Below are 27,106 nucleotides of genomic sequence, written 5' to 3'. Positions count from 1 at the left end.
CACTGGCTTGAAGATATAAAGTTTATTTTCTCATTTTGAAAATATTTTCACTTGTCCTCTTCGCTCATTCGTGAATATATTCACCCCTCGTAGATAACTTCACATCTTCACGCAACCGTGTAACATCCTCTGTATATCGATTTTGACCTGAGGCTCAAACCTTTAATACTCAGTATCAAAAAATCTGTGAATTATCCAATGACACTTTTGCAAAGTCTCGATTTTCCTTTAAAGCGTTCCTCCTGAGTTTGAACTTATTACTGCTTAGTAGAAAATGCATCATCTTTTGTTTCTGAGTGAGTGACTGAGTCTAATTTTTAATTAGAAATATGGAAAACAGGTAATGTACAGACTGAGAGAACATGAACACAACCTCAATCCATCTTCTGTTTAATTAAACAAGCTGAAGCATCCAAGAAGCAACCTGCATGTGTTTATATCCCCAGGTGATCATTTTGTGGTTCCAAGACTTCTCTCTGGAGGACTCAGGCACATGCAGTGCAGACGCCCTCACACTCCAGCATGAGCTGGGGATCATTACTGAGAATCCCACAATATCCTAACTTCTTATTTTAGACTGTAATGTTCTTAAGCAGGAGTGTAGTCAAGCGAAAGCTTTTTTGTTCTCCAGTAATGAAGATGAGGAGTGAGAGGAAATCAGTAGGCTGGAAACACCCGCCTGCATGCATCGATCATCTTCAGGCTTGGGTTTTACACATGCTGCTCTGTGCCGAGTGAAGGATTTGATTCGGTGTGCGTCAGTCTTTGCTCTTGAAGGGAAATGCATGGTTTTTAGGCCATGACAGTCTTTAGATACTGGGCGCGCATTTCAAGTTTATTCTGCAAAGAGAAGTCATTCTGAGGTCTTTCAGGATTATAGTTCAATCTTCAGATTGTGAGTCATATTCAAATATAGAGATTCCACAAATCCACACATATCACACAAGTGCAGCTTCACGACTCCAACACAGCAGTATCACAAAGTTTATTACAGAGAATTGAATCCTTTTTTTTTAACTCATAGATCAATTTTTCCACCATTTCAGCAGGGGTAAAAGCATTTTTTTTTTAATCATGCAATATTATGTTATTTTATTTTGCTTCATTTATTTTTGTTTTATTTTTCATTTTTGTTTTTTTTTTTTGCCAAAGCAGCTTTCTAGAAATCTATCTGGATGTAGATGGATTTATTCATACATTTCAAATTCTCAAATTTTAATATTTTCCCATCCCATTTTAAAGAGGAACTGAAGGCAAATTTTTTTATTATCAAAATTCTATTTATCTCATTTTATTAAATATCGGAATGCATTTTTGACAGCTATTTTGTCACTGCTATAGTAAGTCATGAGTGTTTAAAATATGCTCTGTAATATATCAGTCCATATGTCAAAGCAATGGCCGTAAACAAGATTCATTGAGACCTGTGCTCATCGTAGGACGGAAGTAAAACGTACAGCAGAAATCAAAGTGACCGATATCTGCCAACATTGTCAAAAGACGCACGCACCCTCTTTCGAATGCTGACGTAATCAAGCCGGAAGTTTTGTTTGTTTTGATAGCAATCAGGAAAGTTTGAAAAAAGTAGGCAGGAATCGTCATTTAAACTCGTTTTTGTGCAATATTTCGTTTGGAAAACAGTTTTCAAAATGGCGGCACTGACACCTGGCTGACACTTCTTCACGTTTCGACGTCTTGCACAAGTCTCGTGAAGATCGCGCGGATAAGCGACGCCTGCCGTGGACCAAACGAACAAAATTCAACATGGCTAAAAACCGAACAGGCCGATAAGTATAATATTTAATTGCAGTTAGTTGCCAATATGAGTCACGATATAAGGTTACTAAAACCGAAAACGTAATTGAATAACATGTTAATTAAGAAATAAAGCAAGTTTAAAAATGACTTCAGTTCTCCTTTAAAGCTACGGTCAATAACAAGAATAATAAAGGGACAATAAAAAGAAAAAAATCTGTAATATTTGTCAGTCACAGAGCCAGAAATACGTTTACATTCATTATGATACTGTTATGCCCAGGTCAGACGGCAGAAAAACGCATGTTGCAACCTGTGATCGGTCAGGTGAACACAGGCGTTTTGCATCAAATCCATCATTGTGGTCAGATGTATTGCAAGACACGGAGTTTTTAAGCTGTTATGACAGGACGCAACCAGTCAGAAGCAGACGCAGCTAGATGCAGGTTGATGCAGCGCACAGAAAACCTTTAAAAAATATAAGGCCATAAGACTGCTCGCAGGTTGTTGTAAACTATTTGCAGGTGCAGTCTGCGTGTACCTGCGATGCATCACAGCCATCTCTAAAGACTTGTCTTCCCCTGCATTAGCCTGCGTCTAGCTGCCACTACCTGCTTCAACCTGCAATTGGTCGCTCAAGCATTGCACAACCTCCTGCCTCTACATGTGTCAACCTGCTATTTGCACCAATTGGAAGTGAATACTTACTTACTTAAGGTAGCCTCAGCCAAGCTGCATGCCTCAAAGACCAGTCTCTGCGGTTGGACATGCAGGCGGCAAGCTCGGCATTGTTGGCCGCCCCAACGGCCCTCATGAGTGTATTGACTAGTGTAGTCACTGGACGACCAGGACACTGTGATCCATGTGTGGGCTCCCACAGAATGAGTTGACTTGTGGGGAGCTTGTTGTGCCTGAGGCAGTGACCCGCTAGGCCAAGCCTCCTCCGGGCCACCTTGTCAGAGATCCTTGGGAGGTCACCGTAGAGCTCTTTGTTTGGTAATGTGGTCCTGCCAACTGATCTTTAAGGCAACACGCAGCATGTGGGTGTATGAGCCATCCAGCAACTTCTGGAGGGAGATGTTCAGGGCCCAGCATTTGCAACCATACAGGAGTATGGATTCCACCGTTACACAGAACAGCTTGATCTTGAGTTCTCGTGATATGGTGGATTTCCAGACAGCTCTCATGTCATTAAGGGCCTTCCACACAAGAGCCTTTCAGCTCTTAATGTCATGTTTGGTGGAGCCAATCCATGAGCCGAGATATTTAAAATCGCTCACGACCTCAAGGGGCTTTCCAGTTTTTGTCCTAGGTGAAGCTGTGAGGGGAACATTGCAGGTCATAACTTTGGTTTTCTGGTCATTGACAAAAAGTCTGACTTCATTACACTCTTCTTCTACACGTAGCAGCATTTCCTGGGCTTACAGGATGTCGTCAGAGAGCAAGGCAATGTCATCGGCGAAGTCCAGATCTGTAAGCGCCTTTGGAGGGTACCTTCGTGATCTTCAGGGAGTGAGCGTAAGACCAAGCTCAGTTTATTTCCCATCAATGGCTTTCCTGAGAGCGTAGTCAAGAACCATCACAAACCAGAATGGAGCGAGTGTGTCCCCTTGGAGCATGCCTACGGTGATCTTGAACTCATCGGAAATGCCATCAGCAGTGACAACTCTGGCTCTCATACATGTCAACCTATACAGAATGTCCGTATTTTATATGGATTTGATTCAATAAACGTAGTATACGGGCGTACAAATAAAGTTATACGGATTCTTTAAAAAAAACTTCAATATTTATTTAGAGCTATAATCAATTCCCATGATGATAAAAGAGCGCATAACATTTACAAACGTACTGTACACCACAGAAAGCACAAACAGCCAGTAAAGAGTCTTATGAAATCGCGCGTTATCTCGTGGTAGCGAGACTTCGTTCCACTTTTGATCATGCGCACACTGCATTGCGAGAATCCCGCCAACCGTGAAGTAACATTTTGTTTGAAAAGCGTATTTCCACCTGAGCGATTTTCAATAGCGACTGAAAGAACCTGAATGCAGACACACTGACCTGGCCTACTGCAGTGTAAGATCAACACAGACACTTGCTGTGACATGCAGCCTAGTGAGGTATTGGTGCAGAGTGCTAAAAAAGCTGTCATGGAGTACAATTCAGAACATTAGAGTGACACTTTGTGTTTTTGTCAAACATTGGAGCTTTGCATTCATTCTGAAGGTTTATTAATATTGAATAAAAAGTAACTGGGATATAGACCCCTTCGCATGTTTGTAAACAAACTGACCGTTGCCAGGATGTGCGCGCAGCCTGGACTCAGAAACAATGGCGCTGCCCATAGACCGGCATGATGAGCTGTCAGATTAAGCCAAACAATTGTCGTTACAAGATCGAGAATGCTACATAAATAAGTTAACTCTAACAAGTGGACATCGCCTACCGGATCCGCATTTAATAAAAGAGTGGACGGACGATGTTAGTAAGTTCCCTGGTATACAATGGCCAGATATATACTCGTACCTTATTGACAAGACTTCAGTGTACACCCACGAAAAACTTCGTGCCTACAAGTCTTTAGACGCATGTGATTATGTTATGTGCGGGCATGTACAACTTGATTAACAATGGGACATTCATATTCATTTTGTTTTAATCAAATTATGCCAGTGATGTGATGGCAATGTGGCTTTAGCTACAACAGCAAATACCAACACTAAACAGCAATTTGCAGGAGATAATGGCATGAAAGGAATGATAGTGTAAAGAGTGCAGCTAAGAGAAATCAGAGCTGCGTAAAAAGCGAGAGGCAGAGACCAGAAATGAAACTGAACAGGGTGGGAGCTAGGTTAGAGCAGTCAACGTAAGTTGGCATTTAGAGTGAGGGCACACAATTTTACCTTTCCATCCTTGCTTTAAAATTGTGATTTTCGGCATACACAAATAATGATGGCACAAAATCTGGACTGCTTGAGTCAAGCGAGACCTCTCCTACAAACAAAATTGCATGCAAAGCTAAGTTAACATGCTAACAATATTCATTACATTGTGTAACTATGACCCAGCTAATCAGACAAACGTTACCAAAGTATTTTGCTACATCAATAAACGAAGACTAGAAAGAATAAAAAAGAAAGATTTAATAAATAGCCTGATCTTACCTGTGATGAAGTGGGTGCTGCAAACCCGTGCATTTTTGATGGTGCTTTCATCCCAGTCTACACGTTTGATGGCTTGTAGTCATAGATGTCGGCGATTTTTTTGGAATGGGTGAGATCCTGCTGGAATTCTGAACATTTTAACCCCATCACTGCTACGATTCTGACACCCGACAACACAACAACTAGGCATTTCTGAGTCTTTTTTGGGTCCAGGCTGCGCACGCAATTTCCGCTTACGTATGAATGACGTTTACTGCGAAGGGGTCTATATCATTGTTAATTATCATTCAAATTTTAGGTAAATTATTTTAATTTGCATCTTATAAGGATTTTATAAGGGAAATAAGGATTTTGGAAGTTGGTTATACAGGTTTGATTGACCAAAGGTTTACATGTATGGGCTCTAGTGTTGGTGTACATTGCTCTGATGGCACTAAGCAACCTCGGTGGAATACCGTACGCTTTTAGGAAGTGAATTGCAGCTGAAATGCAAACAGATCGTGATCCACTTGCATCAACCTGCCTCTACTAAAGACCCTCTGCAACACTCAGTCATTATCTGCATCGTCGTGCATCAACGCAAGACCAGTCTTGTGTCTACCTGCGATTTTGTTATCACAGGTAGTTGAAAACTAGTTCGCAGCCTGCCATCTGACCTGGGCATTAGGTGTTTCTTACATGTGAATGAGACATGATACGCTCTTCCTCCAACACTAGTCAGGCAGTGTACGTTCAGGTGTATCATACACTCTTGTTTGCACTACCACTCTCTGCACTCTATGTACATTGTCTTATATGTTTTTTTTTTTGTATATTGTGTCTTGTCTGTAAATACCCTGCATGTTGTCTGCATATTGTGTACCGTCTATGTTGTCGATATTGTAGATTGCACTGTGTAAAAGTCTTAGGCACATGTCAAGAAATACTGTAGACCAAAGGCTTAAAAATAATGAAATGAAATATTTCAACATTAAAAAAATACTATAAACAGTAAGCAGTAAGCCATAATAAATGAAACAAAGTCAATATTTGGTGTGAGACGACCCTTTTGCTTTAAAAAAAAAATAGTAGTCTGAGGTCCAATGAGTGCAGTTTGATAAGGAAATGAGCTGTAGGTTTTACTGAGCATCTTACAGAACCAACCACAGTTCTTCTGGACACTTTGACTGTCACACTCGCGTCTTCATTTTGCACCAAAACCCAGCAGCCTTCATTATGTTTTCTTTTTCAATCTGAAAAGTGCCCTCTTATGTAACACACTGCTCATTTTGTGCTGGAAAATAAACAAAGGTTTGGAACTCTGAAATGTTTTTGTACTGACTCGATAATGTCTCATTCATCTCATCTCATTATCTCTAGCCACTTTATCCTGTCCTACAGGGTCGCAGGCAAGCTGGAGCCTATCCCAGCTGACTACGGGCGAAAGGTGGGGTACACCCTGGACAAGTCACCAGGTCATCACAGGGCTGACACATAGACACAGACAACCATTCACACTCACTTTAGAGTCACCAGTTAACCTAACCTGCATGTCTTTGGACTGTGGGGGAAACTGGAGCACCCGGAGGAAACCCACATGGACACGGGGAGAACATGCAAACTCCACACAGAAAGGCCCTCGCCGGCCACGGGGCTTGAACCCGGACCTTCTTGCTGTGAGGCGACAGCGCTAACCACTACACCACCGTGCCGCCCACCCGATAATGTAGAAGTCATAAAATAGAAATCTATAACAAAGTTTGTATGAAAAAAATAGGGTGCCTAAAACTTCTGAACAGTTCTAAAAAAAAAAAAATATAGACTTTCCTGAATTGAAATAGGTTTCTCTCAAACACAAGTAAAGTTCTAGTGTTCTAGCATTTTCAAGTTGTTATAATGTGAAAAAAGAGAATATTGCCTTTAATTTATGCCATTCTGACGACGCTCCTGATTAGAATTATGTCTAATTTCTGGCATGTAGCTTTCCAACAACTTCGGCAAAGCATGATATCCACTGTGTGGCTCCTTATGAAACATGATTTAAAAAAAAAAAAATCAAGGCAAGAATAAAACTTAAAGGGCTGATGACACGAACATGACTCTATTCAATTTCTTAAATAAACTATACAACATGGCAAACATGTTAGATTTCTGTTATAATTACATGAAAAGAAGCTGTTGTTACGCGAATATCCAACTTTTAATTGCACAGCGCAAGAAAACTGGGTCCGTGGCTCGCGGCCATGTTGTGACGTCAGCGGGAGAACACGCTGCAGTTCACTGGCTGTTCTACTCTGGTTCTACTCAATGGAAATGGCGCATGAAAACGCCGGTGAACTCTCTAGTGCTAGCTCTTCCTCTTCTGGGAGTCTAGAATTGTGTTGATCTCTTCCGAAATCGAATTTATGATAGCCTACCCTCTTTACCCTTTGCCTCTCGTTGCTAGGCGGCAGTTACATGAAAGCCGCAAGCTTTCACAAGCAAATACATGACTGATATCACGCCGACTTTATGATTACATTTATGATTATCATGTAGAATCTATAGCTCTACGTACCTTTATCTTATGTCGTTTCACAACACATGTTCTGACAGGAGGACTGTCTTTGGATCCGGCATAGCTACTAGTAGACCCCCTCCAGAATACTGGCAGTGTTGCCAGATACTGCTGACGTTTTCCAGCCCAAAATATGTTCAAAACCCACCAAAATGCACTTGAAACCGCTCAACTGGGCAGGAAACCTCCCAATCTGGCAACACTGTGTAGGCACTGCTGATGGTAGTAACACACGTTTGTGCTGAACTGAACACCCAAGAGATTCTTTTAAGCTGGGAAGGGTGTCAAAACAATCCAAATCGAAGTGTTCAGAGCACAGGACGGATGTTGGTGAGGGCTCCCACTTGTCACGAGTGCGTCTGACTTGCTCCACCCACTTCGCATGCAGCTCGGGATCTCTGGGAAACTTGAATAAACTTACCCCATCCTTGTGGGTTTTGGAGCAAAAGCCGGCAACACAACGAGAAGGCATAATAACTAATATATATATATATATATATATATATATATATATATATATATATATATATATATATATATAATGTATAATAATAATACTAATAATGACAAACTGAACACCTGTTGCATCAACAACAAACTGGTAAGTTAGGAGGAAGGTTCTTTCGCTGACGTCATATAGCTCCTCCTCCTCTTTTGTCTCCTGGGTGCTGCAGCCCCGTCAAATTTGCCCAAATAGCCGCGTTTTTTATCATAACTTGTAAAATAGGTGCCTTCGTGAATTAATATATGGATCATCGGGAATTACTTTTTATGTTATAAAACATCGCCAAAGATGTCAAAAACGTGTCATCAGCACTTTAAGTAAAACATTTCCACCTTGTTTTGGTGAACTATTTCTCAGTGGGCGGGGTTTGTATTTTTGTCTTTTAAGTTTGGGCATGAAAATATATTTGCAAGAATACAGCTACAGCAACATGTGACAGGTTTTCTCAGACCATCGCACTTATACAAATACAGTGTATCAGCTACACTGACTTTACGGAAGAAGAAGAAGCCTTTATTTGTCACATATACATTACAGCACAGTGAAAGTCTTTTCTTCACATCTCCCAGTATGTTCGTCAGAAGAAGAGGTCAGAAGGTAGGGTCAGATATGTTACAGGACCCCCTGGACCTGAGAGGGCAAACGGCCTTGCTGAAGGGCCCAACAGTGGCAGCTGGGTGTTGAACCCCCAGTCTTCTTATCAGCAACCCAAAACCTTAACCAGTGAGCCCCCACTACTTCATACTGATAACTTATAAAATATTGATTGCAGTCTCTGACCAACTTAGAAGCCTCTCCAACTCCCCCCCCCCCCCAACACACACATATGCACAAACACACACTTCTCCCAGCCCTGCAGCTGCAGTCCTCTTGACTCCAAAGCTAAGAAGATTGCACTTTCATGTCATGCCCGAAATTAGTCTCCCACCACAAACCACTTAGGATTCTGGGTCAGATGGAATGTTCCACATTAAAACATCCATCCTAACTAAACTGGAGTCTATTCCGTCCTCTGCAACTTAAGGAAGACTGAGTCATCCTGCTGAAACTTTCAGATTTACAGGAGTGGGATTTCATTTTAACGTAGTTGCAGTACGTCAAATTAAATTGTTCAATGAGTCACAATGCAACATGTCTGATAATTTTTCACCCCAGATTTGTTCTTTCTCTTTCCCCAAAAGATTAGAAAAATTCAAAGGCACAAATGCACTCTGAAGCAATGACTAAATTCAATTTGGTGCTTATTAATACAGAATGTTTATTATATAACCATATTTATATGCGTTAACATGGATCCGCCCTTTTTTTTTTTTTTTGCAGGGACATTCTGCGTTTATTCCAAGCCTAAGCTGATAGTGTCACTGGGAAGCAGTCTGATGGTGCGTTATGTTACAAACGACAGATAAATAGACAAAGGATTCAAAGTTGTGTACTGTACCGTGGACACTAACATGGATAATGATAATTATTCTATCCACAGTCACTAGATATGAGCAATAGCCTGCTCTGATTAGTTACTCTACTATTAGGATATCAGTTCATATACCGTGAGTAGAGAAAAACAAAATGGCAGAGCGTGTTGCTCAACCAACCGAGGACGAAATAAAACTCCTACTCAAAAACAAAACCCCCAAAAATACAAAAGAAAAGGCAACAAAATATGGAATGAAAGTATTTGATGGTAAGAACGTATCTTTTTTTTCAAGAATTATTATTATCATCGCATTTTTCACAAATCGCTGCTGTCATTTCGCCGGTTTGTTTACATTCTAAGCGGAAATGATTTTGTCGGACGTTTTGTATAAAGTTTTTATTTATCAAAGTTGCAAAAAAAATGCTTTGTTTCTCAAAATCCAGCGAATGTGGATAGAATAAAACAGTTATTCCATTCAATCTTGTCATACATGGCTTATACAGTGGTGCTTGAAAGTTTGTGAACCCTTTAGAATTTTCTATATTTCTGCATAAACATGACCTAAAACAACATCAGATTTTCACACAAGTCCTAAAAGTAGATAAAAAGAACCCAATTAAACAAATGAGACAAAAATATTATACTTGGTCATTTATTTATTGAGGAAAATGATCCAATATTACATATCTGTGAGTGGCAAAAGTATGTGAACCTTTGCTTTCAGTATCTGGTGTGACCCCCTTGTGCAGCAATAACTGCAGCTAAACGTTTGCGGTAACTGTTGATCAGTCCTGCACACCGGCTTGGAGGAATTTTAGCCCATTCCTCCGTACAGAACAGCTTCAACTCTGGGATGTTGGTGGGTTTCCTCACATGAACTGCTCGCTTCAGGTCCTTCCACAACATTTCGATTGGATTAAGGTCAGGACTTTGACTTGGCCATTCCAAAACATTAACTTTATTTTTATTTAACCATTCTTTGGTAGAACGACTTGTGTGCTTAGGGTCATTGTCTTGCTGCATGACCCACCTTCTCTTGAGATTCAGTTCATGGACAGATGTCCTGATATTTTCCTTTAGAATTCACTGGTATAATTCAGAATTCATTGTTCCATCAATGATGGCAAGCCGTCCTGGTCCAGATGCAGCAAAACAGGCCCAAACCATGATACTACCACCACCATGTTTCACAGATGGGATAAGGTTCTTAAACTGGAATGCAGTGTTTTCCTTTCTACAAACATAACGCTTCTCATTTAAACCAAAAAGTTCTATTTTGGTCTCATCCATCCACAAAACATTTTTCCAATAGCCTTCTGGCTTGTCCACATGATCTTCAGCAAACTTCAGACGAGCAGTAATGTTCTTTTTGGAGAGCAGTGGCTTTCTCCTTGCAACCCTGCCATGCACACCATTGTTGTTCAGTGTTCTCCTGATGGTGGACTCATGAACATTAACATCAGCCAATGTGAGAGAGGCCTTCAGTTGCTCAGAAGTTACCCAGGGGTCCTTTGTGACCTTGCTGACTATTACACGCCTGGCTCTTGGAGTGATCTTTGTTGGTCGACCACTCCTGGGGAGGGTAACAGTGGTCTTGACTTTCCTCCATTTGTACACAATCTGTCTGACTGTGGATCGGTGAAGTCCAAACTCTTTAGAGATGGTTTTGTAACCTTTTCCAGGCTGTTGAGCATCAACAACGCTTTTTCTGAGGTCCTCAGAAATCTCCTTTGTTCGTGCCATGATACACTTCCACAAACACGTGTTGTGAAGATCAGACTTTGATAGATCCCTGTTCTTTAAATAAAACAGGGTGCCCACTCACACCTGATTGTCGTCCCATTGATTGAAAACACCTGACTCTAATTTCATCTTCAAATTAACTGCTAATCCTAGAGGTTCACATACTTTTGCCACTCACAGGTATGTAATATTGGATCATTTTTCTCAACAAATAAATGACCAAGTATAATATTTTTGTCTCATTTGTTTAACTGGGTTCTCTTTATCTACTTTTAGGACTTGTGTGAAAATCTGATGATGTTTTAGGTCATATTTATGCAGAAATATAGAAAATTCTAAAGGGTTCACAAACTTTCAAGCACCACTGTAGCTATCAGCTCATGTACGACAAGATTGAGTGGAATAACTGTAAATTATTATTTTTTTAAAACGCAGTCTGTAATATCCAATATATTTATAACAGTGCTATTTACCCTTATAGGGCCCTATTGCTCATATATATGGTCCAGCTTTGTCTTCTACTACATATTTTATCAAGTTGTTAATCAGAAATGATAACAACTCATTTGATTTAAAGTTAGATTTTGATTTATTGTCATATTTCAGTTCACTCAAGGATAAAACATGAGTGAAATTCCTAAGCTGAAGCTCTCCAACAAAGCAGTGGTGGGTTTCCCAAAAGCCTCTTAACGCTAAGAGCATCTTAACTAGGAGAGAGAGTGTTCATTGAGCTGCTCACTCTACCATTTAACGATGATCTTTGTGCTGCGATGCTTTTGGGAAACTCAGGCCAGATAGTTAAATAACAATGGATAGAGGTAAAGGTAAAATAAAACACAAAATATACATACAAAAAACAAATAGAGGTAAAAATGACATTGTTTGGGAGCTGGGGACATGGCAGCCATATTCATCACCATCTTCAAGACCCCGTTATGTCCCCAGGGCTGGAGTTATTTTGAACCTACTGTATCAGCGCACCTGATTGATTTGAGCGATAATGAGGATTAAATAATTGTACTCTGCTCAGCATGAGGATTGAAGGAGTGTGATGTGTGCCTCTGTGCATTTGACCTAGAAAACAAGCAGCTGCATCAGTGACGCAGAAGGGAAATAGGATTCATAAAATCTCAGCTCAATTCGTTTTTATTTTTATAGCACTTTAAGTAATCATCACTCTCACAGGAAGGTTTCTGGATGTAGCTTTAAATTCCTAATGAAGAAACCAGAGATGAGAAAAATACTTCCTGAGACAACACGAGGAACAAACCTTGACTCAGAAAGGACCCCATCATGGGATTATTAATAATGCATTTAATAATAATAATAATAATAATAATAATAATAATAATAATAATAGGGAGCAGCACGGTGGTGTAGTGGTTAGCGCTGTCACCTCACAGCAAGAAGGTCTGGGTTTGAGCCCAGCAGCCAATGAGGGCCTTTCTGTGCAGAGTTTGCATGTTCTCCCCGTGTCCGCGTGGGTTTCCTCCGGGTGCTCCGGTTTCCCCCACAGTCCAAAGACATGCAGGTTAGGTTAACTGGTGATTCTAAATTGACCGTAGGTGTGAATGTGAATGGTTGTCTGTGTCTATGTGTCAGCCCTGTGATGACCTGGTGACTTGTCCAGGGTGTACCCCGCCTTTCGCCCGTAGTCAGCTGGGATAGGCTCCAGCTTGCCTGCGACCCTGTAGAACAGGATAAAGCGGCTAGAGATAATGAGATGAGATAATAATAATAACAAGTGTTGCCAGGCAAAACAAACCTCGCCCGGTAGCACTTATGATAAATATGAAGGAAGATATCGCAAAAAAAAAAAAAATTGACCTTTTTGGTATCCTTGACCTTGATTTTGACCTTGTGTGTGAACATACTTGGCCAATAAACAAGGTTCTGATTCTGATTCTCTGCTGCTCTCAGCCAATCAGAACACACCATACTGCTCTCAGCCAATCAGAACACACCATACTGTTCTCACACCCTACTGCCTGATTGTTACACTCTTACGTTCTTTCAGCATGATGACATAGTGGCTAGTGCCTCTATATGAAGCAGTAGCCATAAAAATCTTGATCTTGACCGGATGACGTCCAAAATTTTGGAAGTTCTATTTGAGACCAATGCCCATCTATCCTGAAAGTTTTGTGTAGATTGGTCCAGCTGTTTTCCTGTAACATCATTTAAAAAACAAACAAAGAAACCCGACCAAAAACAATACCTGGAGTCCATCAGGGAGTGAGGTATTGTTTTTGGTCAGGTTTCTTTGTCTGTTTGTTTGCTTGTTAATGATGTTACAGGAAAACGGCTGGACCAATCAAACCTCGCCCGGTAGCACTTATGATGAATATGAAGGAAGATGTCGTGAAAAAATGATTTTGACCTTGTGTGTGAACATACTTGGCCAATAAATATGGTTCTGATTCTGATTCTCTGCTGCTGTCAGCCAATCAGAGCACACTGTACTGCTTACTGCTCTCAGCCAATCAGAACACACCGTACTGCTCTCAGTCAATCAGAACACCCCATACTGCATGATTGTTACACTCATACATTCTTACAGCAATAGATAGTTTTCACTGACGTCACGGCATTCCGGGGAACGCCCTCCAGCCGCCATCTTGTGGGTCAAACAAAACGGACCATCGCCATTACCGGCTACGTTATCTCGGACGAATTTATGAAGTTATATAGTCAGTTTTCTAAAATAAAGATCAATGTCGGCAAAATCAAGCGAACAGAAATATATAGAAACATTAGACGACATCTCACGACAATGGTATGCAGCCAAACTGGCCTTGATTGGGGGAATTGACCCCACGAAGTGGACAAAGATGCATTTTCAAGTGACTATGCAGGGCTGCCAAAGCCTGAAACTGCCAAAGCCTGCTCCAAAGCCTGAAACTGCCAAAGCCTGCTCCAAAGCCTGAAACTGACTTCATCAAACTTTAAAGGCTGTCTGATATATACAACTTTATATATTCTACAGTGCGCCTTTTGGCGGATGCCGCCTTTTTCACAGCTGAATCGTGCAGATCCTATTTTTTTGGGGGGGGGCGTTGGACTGTCTGATTATAATTTCAAAGTAAATTCTGTATTAAAATTACTAAATAAGCAAATCCGTTACAGTCCATGAAACAGGAAGTATAAGGATGAGAAAAAAACAGTTTAAATCGCAAAGCTGCGCACATTTGCACAGTCCTGCACACCGCTCGGGCTGCGCAAATGTGCGCAGCTTTGCGATTTAAACTGTTTCTCATCCTTATACTTCCTATGTTTCATGGACTGTAACAGATTTGCTTATTTAGTAATTTTAATACAGAATTTACTTTGAAATTATAATCAGACACTCCAACGCCCCCCCCCTAAAAAAAAAATAGGATCTGCACGATTCAGGCAGCATCCACCAAAAGGCGCGCTGTTTGCATCCCAAACACAAATCAAATCATACAGAATAGACCTAAAATGTTTTTCAAAAATGACCCTTCCATGAGTGAAGTGACAAGTGTCAAATAGAAACGTGACAAACGAGCGATATTAAGTGTACATTACAATGTAAACATACACTCAGCAGTTCCAGTTAGGCATTCTCCAGAGATTGTTCACATGATGTTTTGGTTTCCAAAAACAAACTTAAACACAATTGATTGTTTATTTAAACAACTTACCACTTGTAAAATGATCGGAGCAGACTTTGCTGTGTTTGGAAGGCTGATAATCCTTGTGGTTGATTCTCGCAAGCCATAGATTTCTCCTTTGTATGCTGAGTTTCTTTGTTTGCTCGCCTTCGTGCTCCCGTACAGTGGGAATTCCATAAAAGCTCCACTTGACTTCATCATCTGACCTATTACGACAGCCATGAATACAACAGGTGTGCACCATTGCTAGCTTTAAATAGCCTGCTTGGGTTCTTTTGAAGACTTTGTACTCGCGCGTTACAATGTGTGCTCAGTCACCCGTACGGTAAGCTTGACCCGCAAGATGGCCGCCACTAGGGAATCCCCGACTCTGTGACGTCATGTGAAAACTATCTATAGTGGCTGCTGCCTCTATACGAAGCAGTAGCCACAAAAACTTTGACCTTGACTGGATGACCCCCAAAATGTTGGGGGTTCTATTTGAGACCAATGCCCGTCTATCCTGAAAGTTTCATGAAGATTGGTCAAGCCATTTTCCCATAACATTGTTTACAACAAAAAACAAAGAAACAAACAATTTATATTATTATTTAAAATGTATTATAGATTGTATGCAGTTCTGAAGATGTGAGCTTTTAAAAATGATTTGAAACTGGACAGGTCGATGCAGTCACGGATGTGTTTGGGGAACGAGTTCCAGAGGGAAGGGGAAGCAATGGAGAAGGCTCTGTCGCCCCAAGTCCGGTGTTTGGTCCTGAGGGGTATGGTTAGGAGTTTAGCATGAGAAGAACAGAGGGTGCAGGAGGAATGACGGTGGAGCAGGTTGGTGAGATAGGAGGAGGCCTGCTTATGGAGGGCTTTGTAGGTGAAGAGAAGAATTTTGAATTGAGTCCATTGTGGTACAGGCAGCCAGTGGAGTTTTGGAGGACAGGGGTGATGTGATCACAGGAGCGGGAGTGAGTAAGTAAGCATGCAGTGGAGTTCTGGATGTATTGGAGTTTACTGAGGACTTTGGATGATGCACCATAGAAGATGCTGTTGCAGTAGTCCAGTTGGGATGTGATGAAAGCATGGATCACAGTTTCAGCAGCAGAAAAGGAAAGTGAAGATCGAAGATGTGCTATGTTTTTTAAATGTAAAAAGGTTGTTCTGATGGTTAGATTGATATGGCATTCAAAGATGAGGTTGCTGTCAAAAGTGACTCCAAGATTCCGGATGTACTGTAATCATTACAGTTTACAGTACAGGTGTAGAAGAGTAAAGACAAATAGTACCAAATGTGTTGCTTGGTATGAGATATAAATCTGCATTATCAGCAAGAGGGAGTCCAATTTTGGAGAATGCAAAACTTCAGGGTATCCATGTGGCACCAAGAGCAGAAAATGAATCAGAAGGGCAGAAGTAAAGCATCAGGATGGATCAGGCAGATCCAGGGGGTGAGGGGCACCACAGCATTAGAAGTGAGTCAGGATCTGACAGCATGAGTACATTTAGAGCTCGATATCTCCAGGGTGTCATCCAGCTGACCGACTTTCTGAACCACTCTCTTCTCCTCCGTCTAGGTATGCTAGGAACTAAACTGATAGTGTTCTACAGGGCGAGTATGGGGAGCTGATGACCCCAGGTTTTTCCAGAGAAGAACTATGAGAATGTTGGGGTGTACCAGATATGTTTAGATAATTTGTTTCATATTCACTTATTTACCGTACATCTGTTTTTTTCCCCTCTACATCTTTGTGGCTGTAAAAATAATTAATATTGGAGTAACACAAACACTCATGGTGTTGGTGTAAACTGTTTACGAATGTTCAACACTTTTATGAACACATTTATCAGGAACCTTTTAGATCTTATTCTTAAAAAATAGACAACAAATAATGTTAAAAATGAGAAAGGCTCTCAGAGAGCTCAGATCTCGCAACATTATTGAAAATGAAACTCATTCCGTGGAATCATCACGTGACTCAGATCCGCTCTAAAATTTAATGGGTTCTTCCTTGGTCCATGCTACACCCTTCCACCAAGTTTCATGGAAATCAGGTTGGTAGGTTTTGTGCAATCCTGCTTACAAGCAGACAAACATGCTTACCATAATACTTGCTATATAATGTTAAAGCCCTGTCATGTGGTCTGACTATATTTTAAGTATCGCGTTTCTATTATAACACACCACTGTTGAATTCTCAATTCTTATTGGTCAGAAGGTGTTGATTAATTTTATTTAACAGCAGCTTTGAAAGTAGTGCCAGCTGGGAGGCAAAACACAGGTTAATATTCATGCACTTGTTTTAATATGCTGTTGTTTCTATAGGAAAGACTTAGAAACACAGGGTCTTATATGAAAGACGTTCCACATAAATGGATAGAAAAAGTGTGTAATTGTTGATATGGTGAAGTTTTCAATGAGGACAGGTTTGTTTATGCTTCATGGAAGGAGTCTTGGGCAGCACGGTGGCGTAGTGGTTAGCACTGTCGCCTCACAGCAAGAAGGTCCTGGGTTCGAGCCCAGTGGCCAATGAGGGCCTTTCTGTGCGGGGTTTGCATGTTCTCCCCATGTCTGCATGGGTTTCCTCCGGGTGCTCCGGTTTCCCCCAAAGACATGCAGGTTAGGCTAATTGGTGGCTCTAAATTGACCGTGAGTGTGAATGGTTGTTTGTCTCTATGTGTCAGCCCTGCGATGATCTGGTGACATGTCCAAACTTGGTAGAATGATAAACCTTTTTTATTACTAAATTTAAGAGAAAGAAAAAGAAACAAGACTGGAGAGGGTTTATAGCTATCCATTTAGCTTCTTTTGTGGATATTACACTACATTAAATGTAGATGTGGATGGATTTCAAAGTAAAAACGTGTCATTCTTTAATAAATTAAACTTGTAACCTTTAGCAAATTGCTGTGCTATAAGAGGAAAACAATTCAAGACCTGGTCTTATAGGAAAATAGTAAATGTTTGGGGTGGAAACAGTGACTTTGCTTCACATTACACCATCCCACTGTTGATTACTTTTCTATAGCAGCATTCCCGTTATTTTGTTTTTTTCTCGACTTCTCATCTCATTATCTCTAGCCGCTTTATCCTGTTCTACAGGGTCGCAGGCAAGTTGCAGCCTATCCCAGCTGACTCTGGGCAAGAGGTGGGGTACACCCTGGACAAGTCGCCAGGTCATCACAGGGCTGACACATAGACACAGACAACCATTCACACTCACGGTCAATTTAGAGTCACCAGTTAACCTAACCTGCATGTCTTTGGACTGTGGGGGAAACCGGAGCACCCGGAGGAAACCCATGCGGCCACGGGGAGAACATGCAAACTCCGCACAGAAAGGCCCTCACCGGCCACGGGGCTCGAACCCAGACCTTCTTGCTGTGAGGCGACAGCGCTAACCACTACACCACCATGCACCCTTTCTCGACTTCTAATCAAATCAAATATTTCTTGGCTCATGACTCGAGATGGAGCATTGCCTGTAGCCAAAATGGTCCAAGGCAATGTGTGAAGTCAGGTGCATGCAACTCGTTTCAAAAGCTTGATTAACATTAATGTTGGATTTGAAAAAAATAAACAAAGAAACAAACAGTAACACAACTTCAAACTCAACCTCCTCCATGTTAGCTTTTTTGCTACATATGCTGGGGCAGCACAGTGGTGTATTGGTTAGCACTGTTGCCTCACAGCAAGAAGGTTCTGGGTTCGAGCCTCATGGCTGACGAGGGGCCTTTCTGTGTGGAGTTTGCATGTTCTCCCCGTGTCCGCGTGGGTTTCCTCCACAGTCTAGAGACATGCAGTTAGGCTAACCAGCTACTCTAAATTGTCCATTGAGCAAGTTTGGAGAGGGATGGGCTCTGCTAAGTTTAAATGCCCTTTTAGACACACCAATCACGGACTGTTAAAATCAGTGGCGAACTGTTACTATTAGAGCTGGGACTTCAGCTCAGGCTTAGCCAGACACCAAAAAAAAAAACAGAGCAAAGGATTTTGCACGGGATTAGCGGCAGACTTCCAGGTCGCTCCGTTGTGACACAGGGGAATGAATACTTAAGTATGAGTGAAAAATACTGTGGTGACTGTGCATGAAAGAAGAGTCTGGAGACAGAAATCTTAGTTTCTTGGTCGTTAGCCTGTGCTACTTGCTCTTGATCGCACTGGCTTGACTGCTTTATTAGCATTCGCTAACACTACTGATGAAAGACTCACAGTTAAGCTCACATTGGCCTTCGAGGAGGCCTAGGATGCTATATTTTTGGTCCCTCCTACTATAAATCAAAATCTGATTTGTTAATTCATCTGTCACTTCCTACATAAACATACACTGCCATGGCCTTCTGTCCCGGCAATGGAGTCCTAACCAATGAGTGAGCAGCTCTAAACTCTTCACAGCCTGGAGACAACAAACAAAAAAAAATCTCAATGGATAACTCGATTTTAATGTTTTCAGGACAGTAGAGTAGAGTGGGGTAATACGCCCCTGTGGGGTAATACGCCCCCGGCCTGTTTTACCCAAAATAACCACCAGATGGCACAAAGTTACATTTCTATTGTTGCTATGGACTGGCTTGACAACAGGGATATACAAATATCCACTGTGGATCGCATATCAGCAATGCAGCAGAGAGAAATCAAATTTCATGGTAAGTGATATAATTTTCAGATATCAGTAAAACTGTATTTAGATAGCTGCTATTTCGTCAGATATCACAGCTGTGTATGTGGTATGAGTAGACAAGTCAGTACGTTAAAAAAATACATTAGGTATAGAAAGTTGAATCACATTTTGAAAGTAAGACCCTTTTTTGTAAAAGTGTAGTCTGTGGGGTAAAACGCCCCCTTAATGGCGGGGTAAATGGCCCCCAGGGGGCATCATTTCCTTTTATCATAATTACTGTATTTCATACATTTCTGAATAGCAGATACATAGTTTTTAATAACATCTCGCTTACCTGGTTGAGTAAAGCAAGTAATTTGAACTTAATATTAAAAATAATTGAAATTTTAAAAAAATTGAAATTAAAATGCGAAATATAATAAAATAATGCATCTATTCATTAATTCAGGGATATTTTCTTGTTTCTTTCACATTATAGGCTTAAGTAAACACTTTTGCTATCCAAACAGCTTCTTTTGAGTGAGGGGGCCTATTGCCCCACCTCAGGGGGCCTTTTACCCCACTGGGGGGGTAAAAGGCCCCCTTGGCACAATGTTTGTTTTTGTTAAAAAAAAAAAAATAAGTATTAACTTTAGGCAAGGCGGCACGGTGGTGTAGTGGTTAGCGCTGTCGCCTCACAGCAAGAAGGTCCTGGGTTCGAGCCCCGGGGCCGGCGAGGGCCTTTCTGTGTGGAGTTTGCATGTTGTCCACGTGTCCGCGTGGGTTTCCTCCGGGTGCTCCGGTTTCCCCCACAGTCCAAAGACATGCAGGTTAGGTTAACTGGTGACTCTAAATTGACCGTAGGTGTGAATGTGAGTGTGAATGGTTGTCTGTGTCTATGTGTCAGCCCTGTGATGACCTGGCGACTTGTCCAGGGTGTACCCCGCCTTTCACCCGTAGTCAGCTGGGATAGGCTCCAGCTTGCCTGCGACCCTGTAGAAGGATAAAGCGGCTAGAGATAATGAATGAATGAATGAACTTTAGGCAAACTTTAAGTGGCATTATTGTTCATGTCACTGTTGTCAAAAACTATGATTAAAACTAAACACATGGTTCATTTCAACTTGGAGAAAAACTGAATTTTCCTTAAGGGGGGCTTTTTCCCCCACTCTACTCTAACCCTTTCATTTCTGAAGCCAATTTGATGAAAAATGAGGCTGAAGTAGAATCAGAAGACAATAATTATCATGAAATTATGAAAGAATGAAAGAAATTAAATATAACATTTGAAATGCTGATATGTTTGGGCCTTCTCTGAACACCTAAAAGGCCCTGACGATTCCCCTCTGGTTAAAATGTCAACACTGATGCCCTTGCTGGCTATAGGGAAAAGAAGAATATACGGTATACTGGTCCAATTTGTGTCTGTTATTTTAGATAATGGTCCTGTGGTAAGCTCTGAATGCAAACCTTTGCTGAAATGCTCCAGTTCTTATTCAAGAGACTTTAGTTCCTCAGAAGGTTCTGGAACCTCTTTGGAACCGTGCATATATTCTTGTACTGGTTACTATAATACTGTGGATACTGGTGTGAATAAATAGCTGAAATGATTGGCTATTTCAGTCACATTTCACCAAGCAAAAAAGAAATGAAATAAATAAGTAAACCCCATCCCTTTGAGGGGACTGTGACATGAGCTTGTTTGATTATGGAGTTTTGGATCCTCGGGAGTCTCTCTGCTGCTCCATGGCTCCATCTGGCCGGGCGTAAAGCCCACATTGGCTAATCTGTAGTCAGTCTGTCAAGCTGCAGCACAACAGACGGATGCACGGCAACATAAGGGCACATACAAAGCAGGATTATCTGAATCACTATTGCAGTTGCTGGGTTTATAATTGGATGGTAATTCTTGTGAGGTAGCAGAGAGAGAGAGAGAGAGAGAGAGTGTGTGTGTGTGTAAGGCAGATTGGTTTAGTGATTAAGGTAATGGGCCAGCAATCATTGAGCGGCATGTTCAATTCCCAGATGAAGTCTGTTGTATGCAGACAGATCGCTGTTGTCACGGCCCTGAGCAGGACATGTCGCCACTTTTACTAGCCGCAAGGACCGAGCATCTGCTCCATGTACGACCTGTAATGAAGCAAATTCTTCAATGAAAATGAATCTAGTGTTGTTTATGCACATCGCAATATCAGCAATGACGTAAACACAGTACAGTTTTAAATACAAATTTCCTCTAGTGCTGTGCAAAAGTCTTAGGCACCCTATTTTTTTTCATACAAACTTTGTTATAGATTTCTCATCTCATTATCTCTAGCCGCTTTATCCTGTTCTACAGGGTCGCAGGCAAGCTGGAGCCTATCCCAGCTGACTACGGGTGAAAGGCGGGGTACACCCTGGACAAGTCGCCAGGTCATCACAGGGCTGACACATAGACAACCATTCACACTCACATTCACACCTACGGTCAATTTAGAGTCACCAGTTAACCTAACCTGCATGTCTTTGGACTGTGGGGGAAACCGGAGCACCCGGAGGAAACCCAGGCGGACACGGGGAGAACATGCAAACTCCGCACAGAAAGGCCCTCGTCGGCCACGGGGCTCGAACCCGGACCTTCTTGCTGTGAGGCGACAGCGCTAACCACTACACCACCGTGCCGCCCGTTATAGATTTCTATTTTATGATTTCTACATTATCGAGTCAGTACAAAAACATTTTAGAGTCCAAATGTTCGTTTATTTTCCAGCATAAAATTAAATGTTACAGAAAAAAAAAGTTTGTATCTGAGTCTCTTATGATTCCATAAGAGACCACTTACTTTTCAGACTAAAAAAGAAAACATAATGAAGGCTACTGGGTTTTGGTGCAAAGTGAAGAAGCGAGTCTGACAGTCAAAGTATCCAGAAGAACTGTAGCTGGTTCTGTAAGATGCTAAGTAAAACCTACAGCTCATTTCCTTATCAAACTGCACTTATTGTACCTGAGACCACTTTTTTTTTAAAAGCAAAGGGTCGTCTCACACCAAATATTGACTTTGTTTCATTTATTATGGCTTACTGATTACCGTTTATAGTATTTTATTTTAATATTGAAGCATTTCATTTCATTATTTTTAAGCCATTTTTGGTCTTAGAAACCAGATTAACATTTTCTAGCATTCTGATTAGACAGTATATAGCATGCTAAGACTTAGCTTGTTACAAATATTGTTAACATTACTAAAAATACCGAATGCTTTCCAGTGGTGTTCATGCGCTCTTTCTAATACGTTATCATCTCCATAGTCACCACATACACAGAGTATTGTCTGGTGGACGCTCTGCATAAACAGATAAAACAAAATGTTGGGGTTAAGATTTCTTTGAGGAGATGTTTAACATTTGAAGAGTTCAAGCGTCAAAGCCGACAAGTGCTAACCTGTTAGAAACTGGGTTACCAATACCATCAGTGGATCGATGGTGGTGCCATCTTTCTGTTCAGTGGGGGGTGTTCTGTTGTAAAATCTTGCTTTATTCATGTTTTTGTTTCAGAAACTGACATCTGCCATGCCCCATTTTTCACAGATGCTGACAATAGTGTTGTAGTCAAGACCACTTAAACCAAGACCAAGTCATGACCAACACCAGAGTGTATCAAGACCAAGACAAGACCAAGATGTTGAGGGGTTGAGATCAAGTCAAGACCAAGACCAAGGCAGGGTGAGACCGAGTCAAGACCAGACCCAGACCAGTGTGTCTGACATCTGTTAACAGTAACGAAAATTTCGAATTTCCAATTAGTCACGTTACTGGTCACATTTGAAGCAGGAAGTTTTACATCCAATCACAGTAATGATGTTAACAAATAAATTCGACAGTGCATCAGCAATTTAGTGAAATCCACACAGTTGTGGTCTTGCCTGGTCTTGAAGTAAAATCCTGAGTCTCTATGTCCAAGACAAGACCAAGTAAAAATGAGGTCGATTCCGGGATGAGACCGAGACCTTCGAAAAGTGGTCCTGAGACTGGTCTCAAGTACTACAACACTAGCTGACAACTCCATTCCAGCAAATCAGCGCTCTGATCCTAGTGACATCATCCATCATGGCTATGCCCATGATTTGTTGACCTTTCTCAGTTTGCTCACTAAACTGGTGTTTGTTTTACCAAATAATGCTATAAAACATGGACCACTGGAAGTATGATGGAGCACAGCAGCACAGTGTGTGGAAATCTCCTACATTTCTTGCAAGACATAATGCATTTTTTTAAAGTATTTTTGCAAAAAAAAGTGGAATTGCCTGTTTTTGCCACTAAAGTTTTCTTTTAATAAAGTTTGATTTTTCAGATCATGACAATTAATTATTTATTGCATATCAATTCAGTTCACTTAGGGAAAGCAGACAAAACATATCTCCAGAAAACAAGAAAAATGTAGGTATTTGTCTGCTTTCGTCACTGAACTCTTCATTGATGGAAGGATTCTCCATTATTAGTGGTTTATGACAGTCAAGAGTTAAAGCTACACTGCCTTTCAGATTTTTCAAGTGTAGGTCATGAAAAGAATTTTCCCCGACACCTGATTATTTTTGTTTAGTGGACCGAAAGCTACTGAATTCGAATCACAGACTTCCAATTTTATTTGTTTTTTTTCTAATAAAACAATTAATTAATTTACGGCCACATGACCCTAAATCCTCCGCTATTTTTTCCTGCCTCACCATGACCCAATTCAAGATACTACATCATGCATCACGTGGTGGGTTTTCCCCGTTTGCGCAAGGCATTGTGGGATACAAATTTGAAACAGGAGAGAACAATGGAGGACATGAGTGTGTGAGTGAAACATGGACGACCGACTACAGTGATGGAAAGTGAGAAGAAAAGACGTTATGTTGCGAAGGAAAGGAAACGCAGGACCAAACTAATAAATATCGGCGGTCAGCGAGCACCTCGGTGTGATCAGCTGTTTATTTAGCGACAGAATGATGTAACTATCAATGCACGGTCAAAGGTAAACCTGCGCATGCGCACACACATGGACTTCCTCTGTCTGCTTGACTGCACGAAGTGAGCAATTTCATGCACATTATTTGCTCGGGAATCTCTCTCGTCTCGTCTCGTCTCGTCTTCTTCCGCTTATCCAGGACCGGGTCGCGGAGGCAGCAGTCTAAGCATGGAAGCCCAAACTTCCCTTTCCCCAGACACCTCGGCCAGCTCCTCGGGAAGAACACCGAGGCGTTCCCAGGCCAGCCGAGAGACATAGTCCCTCCAGCGTGTCCTGGGTCTTCCCCGGGGCCTCCTCCCGGGGGGACATGCCTGGAACACCTCCCCAGGGAGGCGTCCAGGAGGCATCCGAAAAAGATGCCCGAGCCACCCCAGCTGGTTCCTCTCGATGTGGAGGAGCAGCGGCTCTACTCCGAGCTCCTCCCGAGTGACTGTGCTTCTCACCCTATCTCTAAGGGAGCGCCCAGCCACCCTGCAAAGGAAACTCATTTCAGCCGCTTGTATCCGCGATCTTGTTCTTTCTGTCATTACCCAAAGCTCATGACCATAGGTGAGAGTCGGAACGTAGATCGACCGGTAAATTGAGAGCTTCGCCTTTTAGCTCAGCTCCTTCTTCACCACGACGGACCGGTAAAGCGACCGCATCACTGCGGAGGCTGCACCGATCCGCCTGTCGATCTCACGCTCCATCCTTCCCTCACTCGTGAACAAGATCCCGAGATACTTAAACTCCTCCACTTGAGGCAGGACTTCTCCACCAACCTGCTCGGGAATCACCTCAAATTAAATAACTTCCCAGCCACAGAATGGCCTGATATTTTGTAAGATACTACAGAAATAAACATATATCACAATGACCAAATTTCAGAGGGAACTAAATTTCACCGATTGTATGAGATCAAAAGTCCATCTCACTTTAAAGCTGGAACTTAAAATTTTCCGACACAGGAAAGCGGCATTTGTGCTTTATCGTTAAGCGACATTTTTCTTTCTTTCCTTTTGTTTTCTTTCATTTCTTTCTTTCTTAAAACTTTTCTGACATAAATGATAGACATGAACTTGCTTTGTGGATGTTCAACAGAATTAAATGCAGCTGCAAATGGATAAAATGTATAGTGTGTCATTCTTTAAAAAATAAAGAAAGAAATAAATTACTGTAATATAAGAGGAATAAAAATCTCCAGGACAAACTGTATTACAACACTTTAACAACCCTCTACTTTCTTCAATTAGTAATTAAACATTCCACTGAGGAAATGGGTGGACATTTTCTATCAGAGTGGTAAGGTACTGTATATAACATGCTAACACATAGCTAGTTTGGAATATTGCTAACATTACTATAAAATACAGGTTCCAGTTTGCATGGTGTCTCAAAAACGTCTAAAATTTCATATTTCTAGCAAAACAAAATGGTTTCTACAGGTAGCACACATAAGATATCTTGCTGAACACTGTTCCTAAAATATTCCGCATCTGGGACAGGGATTGGAGGATTTCTAAATTCTTCCAGTTCCAGTTTCATGGTCACATCACCAGATCAGGGCCATCCATCATTGCTGTCAAAGGAAATTCTGTCAAATTTGATTAGCATGACAGATTCAGATGAACTGGCACTAATGAACGCCTTCACACGCCACAGGAGAGGACAAATGAGTTATATTTGAGCACTGAGAATGGTATAGCCTCAGCCTCAGATACTTCACCCATCAACTAATTAGCAACTGATATGTATTGTACATTCAGAATCAAAGGCGGCATCTGATTGGCTCTCAACATTTCTGCCTATTTTCAACTTTTTTTTAAACCAGATCGAGCATTTTGGAGCAAGATACAGTCACTGGATTGAAAACAATTTGTGGCGTCTGATTTAATATATAGAGAGAGTGGCAGCTACAGTTATCAACAGTCCATAATTATCGACACCTTTTCAGATTTACCAGTAAAAACAATTTTACAAAGGTGAGTTTCAGTTACAACAGTTATTATTGGTTAATTAATCAACCGGAAGTCCCGCCTCACCCTTTGATCTTACTCACCTCACCCTTTGAGCTTGTTACCTGAGATATAATTTTTTTTTTCTTCACACTTTTGTTTGTAGTCTGTTTTATTTAGCCCAACAGTTAGTCGTCTGGTGGTGTAGTGGTTAGCGCTGTCGCCTCACAGCAAGAAGGTCCGGGTTCGAGCCCTGTGGCCGGCGAGGGCCTTTCTGTGCGGAGTTTGCATGTTCTCCCCGGGTCCGTGTGGGTTTCCTCCGGGTGCTCCGGTTTCCCCCACAGTCCAAAGACATGCAGGTTAGGTTAACTGGCGACTCTAAATTGACTGTAGGTGTGAATGTGAGTGTGAATGGTTGTCGTGTCTATGTGTCAGCCCTGTGATGACCTGGCGACTTGTCCAGGGTGTACCCCGCCTCTTGCCCAGAGTCAGCTGGGATAGGCTCCAGCTTGCCTGCGACCCTGTAGAACAGGATAAAGTGGCTAGAGATAATGAGATGAGATGAGTTAGCTGTCCTTTGTCCGCAGGGAGTATCACGATGTTGTTGTCTTGCCTGAGGGTCTTTAGCACTTCCCTCTCCTCCTTTGATAGGTTGGATTTGGTCTTCTTTGGGAGGATAAGAGTGTTGTTAACTTTGGCTCTGAGTACATTGGCCTCTTGTTCCGATAATTTCCTACAAGCTACCTCAGTTTGTGTCACTATATCTACCACAAAATTTTTGTTGTCTGTGACCGTGAAATTCAGTCCTTTTGCTAATACCGACAATTCTGGATCTTTAAGCA

General features: G+C 41.5%; 1 protein-coding gene across 1 annotated transcript in view; it reads left to right on the top strand.

Moving 5' to 3' along the window:
* Positions 1-428: 428 nt before the first annotated feature.
* Positions 429-27,106, top strand: part of zgc:154142 (uncharacterized protein LOC555481 homolog) — a gene marked incomplete at its 3' end in the record, with an annotated part of 96,487 nt that continues 69,809 nt past the window's right edge. Inside the window, 4 exon segments of the mRNA XM_060925023.1 lie at positions 429-538; positions 9,282-9,392; positions 16,342-16,381; positions 16,383-16,460. Of these exon segments, the coding sequence (XP_060781006.1) occupies positions 429-538; positions 9,282-9,392; positions 16,342-16,381; positions 16,383-16,460 (339 nt within the window).

The sequence above is a fragment of the Neoarius graeffei genome, chromosome 7 (genome assembly GCF_027579695.1).
Source record: "Neoarius graeffei isolate fNeoGra1 chromosome 7, fNeoGra1.pri, whole genome shotgun sequence".
Lineage (NCBI taxonomy): Eukaryota > Metazoa > Chordata > Actinopteri > Siluriformes > Ariidae > Neoarius > Neoarius graeffei.
The sequence above is the reverse complement of the archived record's forward strand: the minus strand, read 5'-3'. Positions and strand labels throughout refer to the sequence as shown.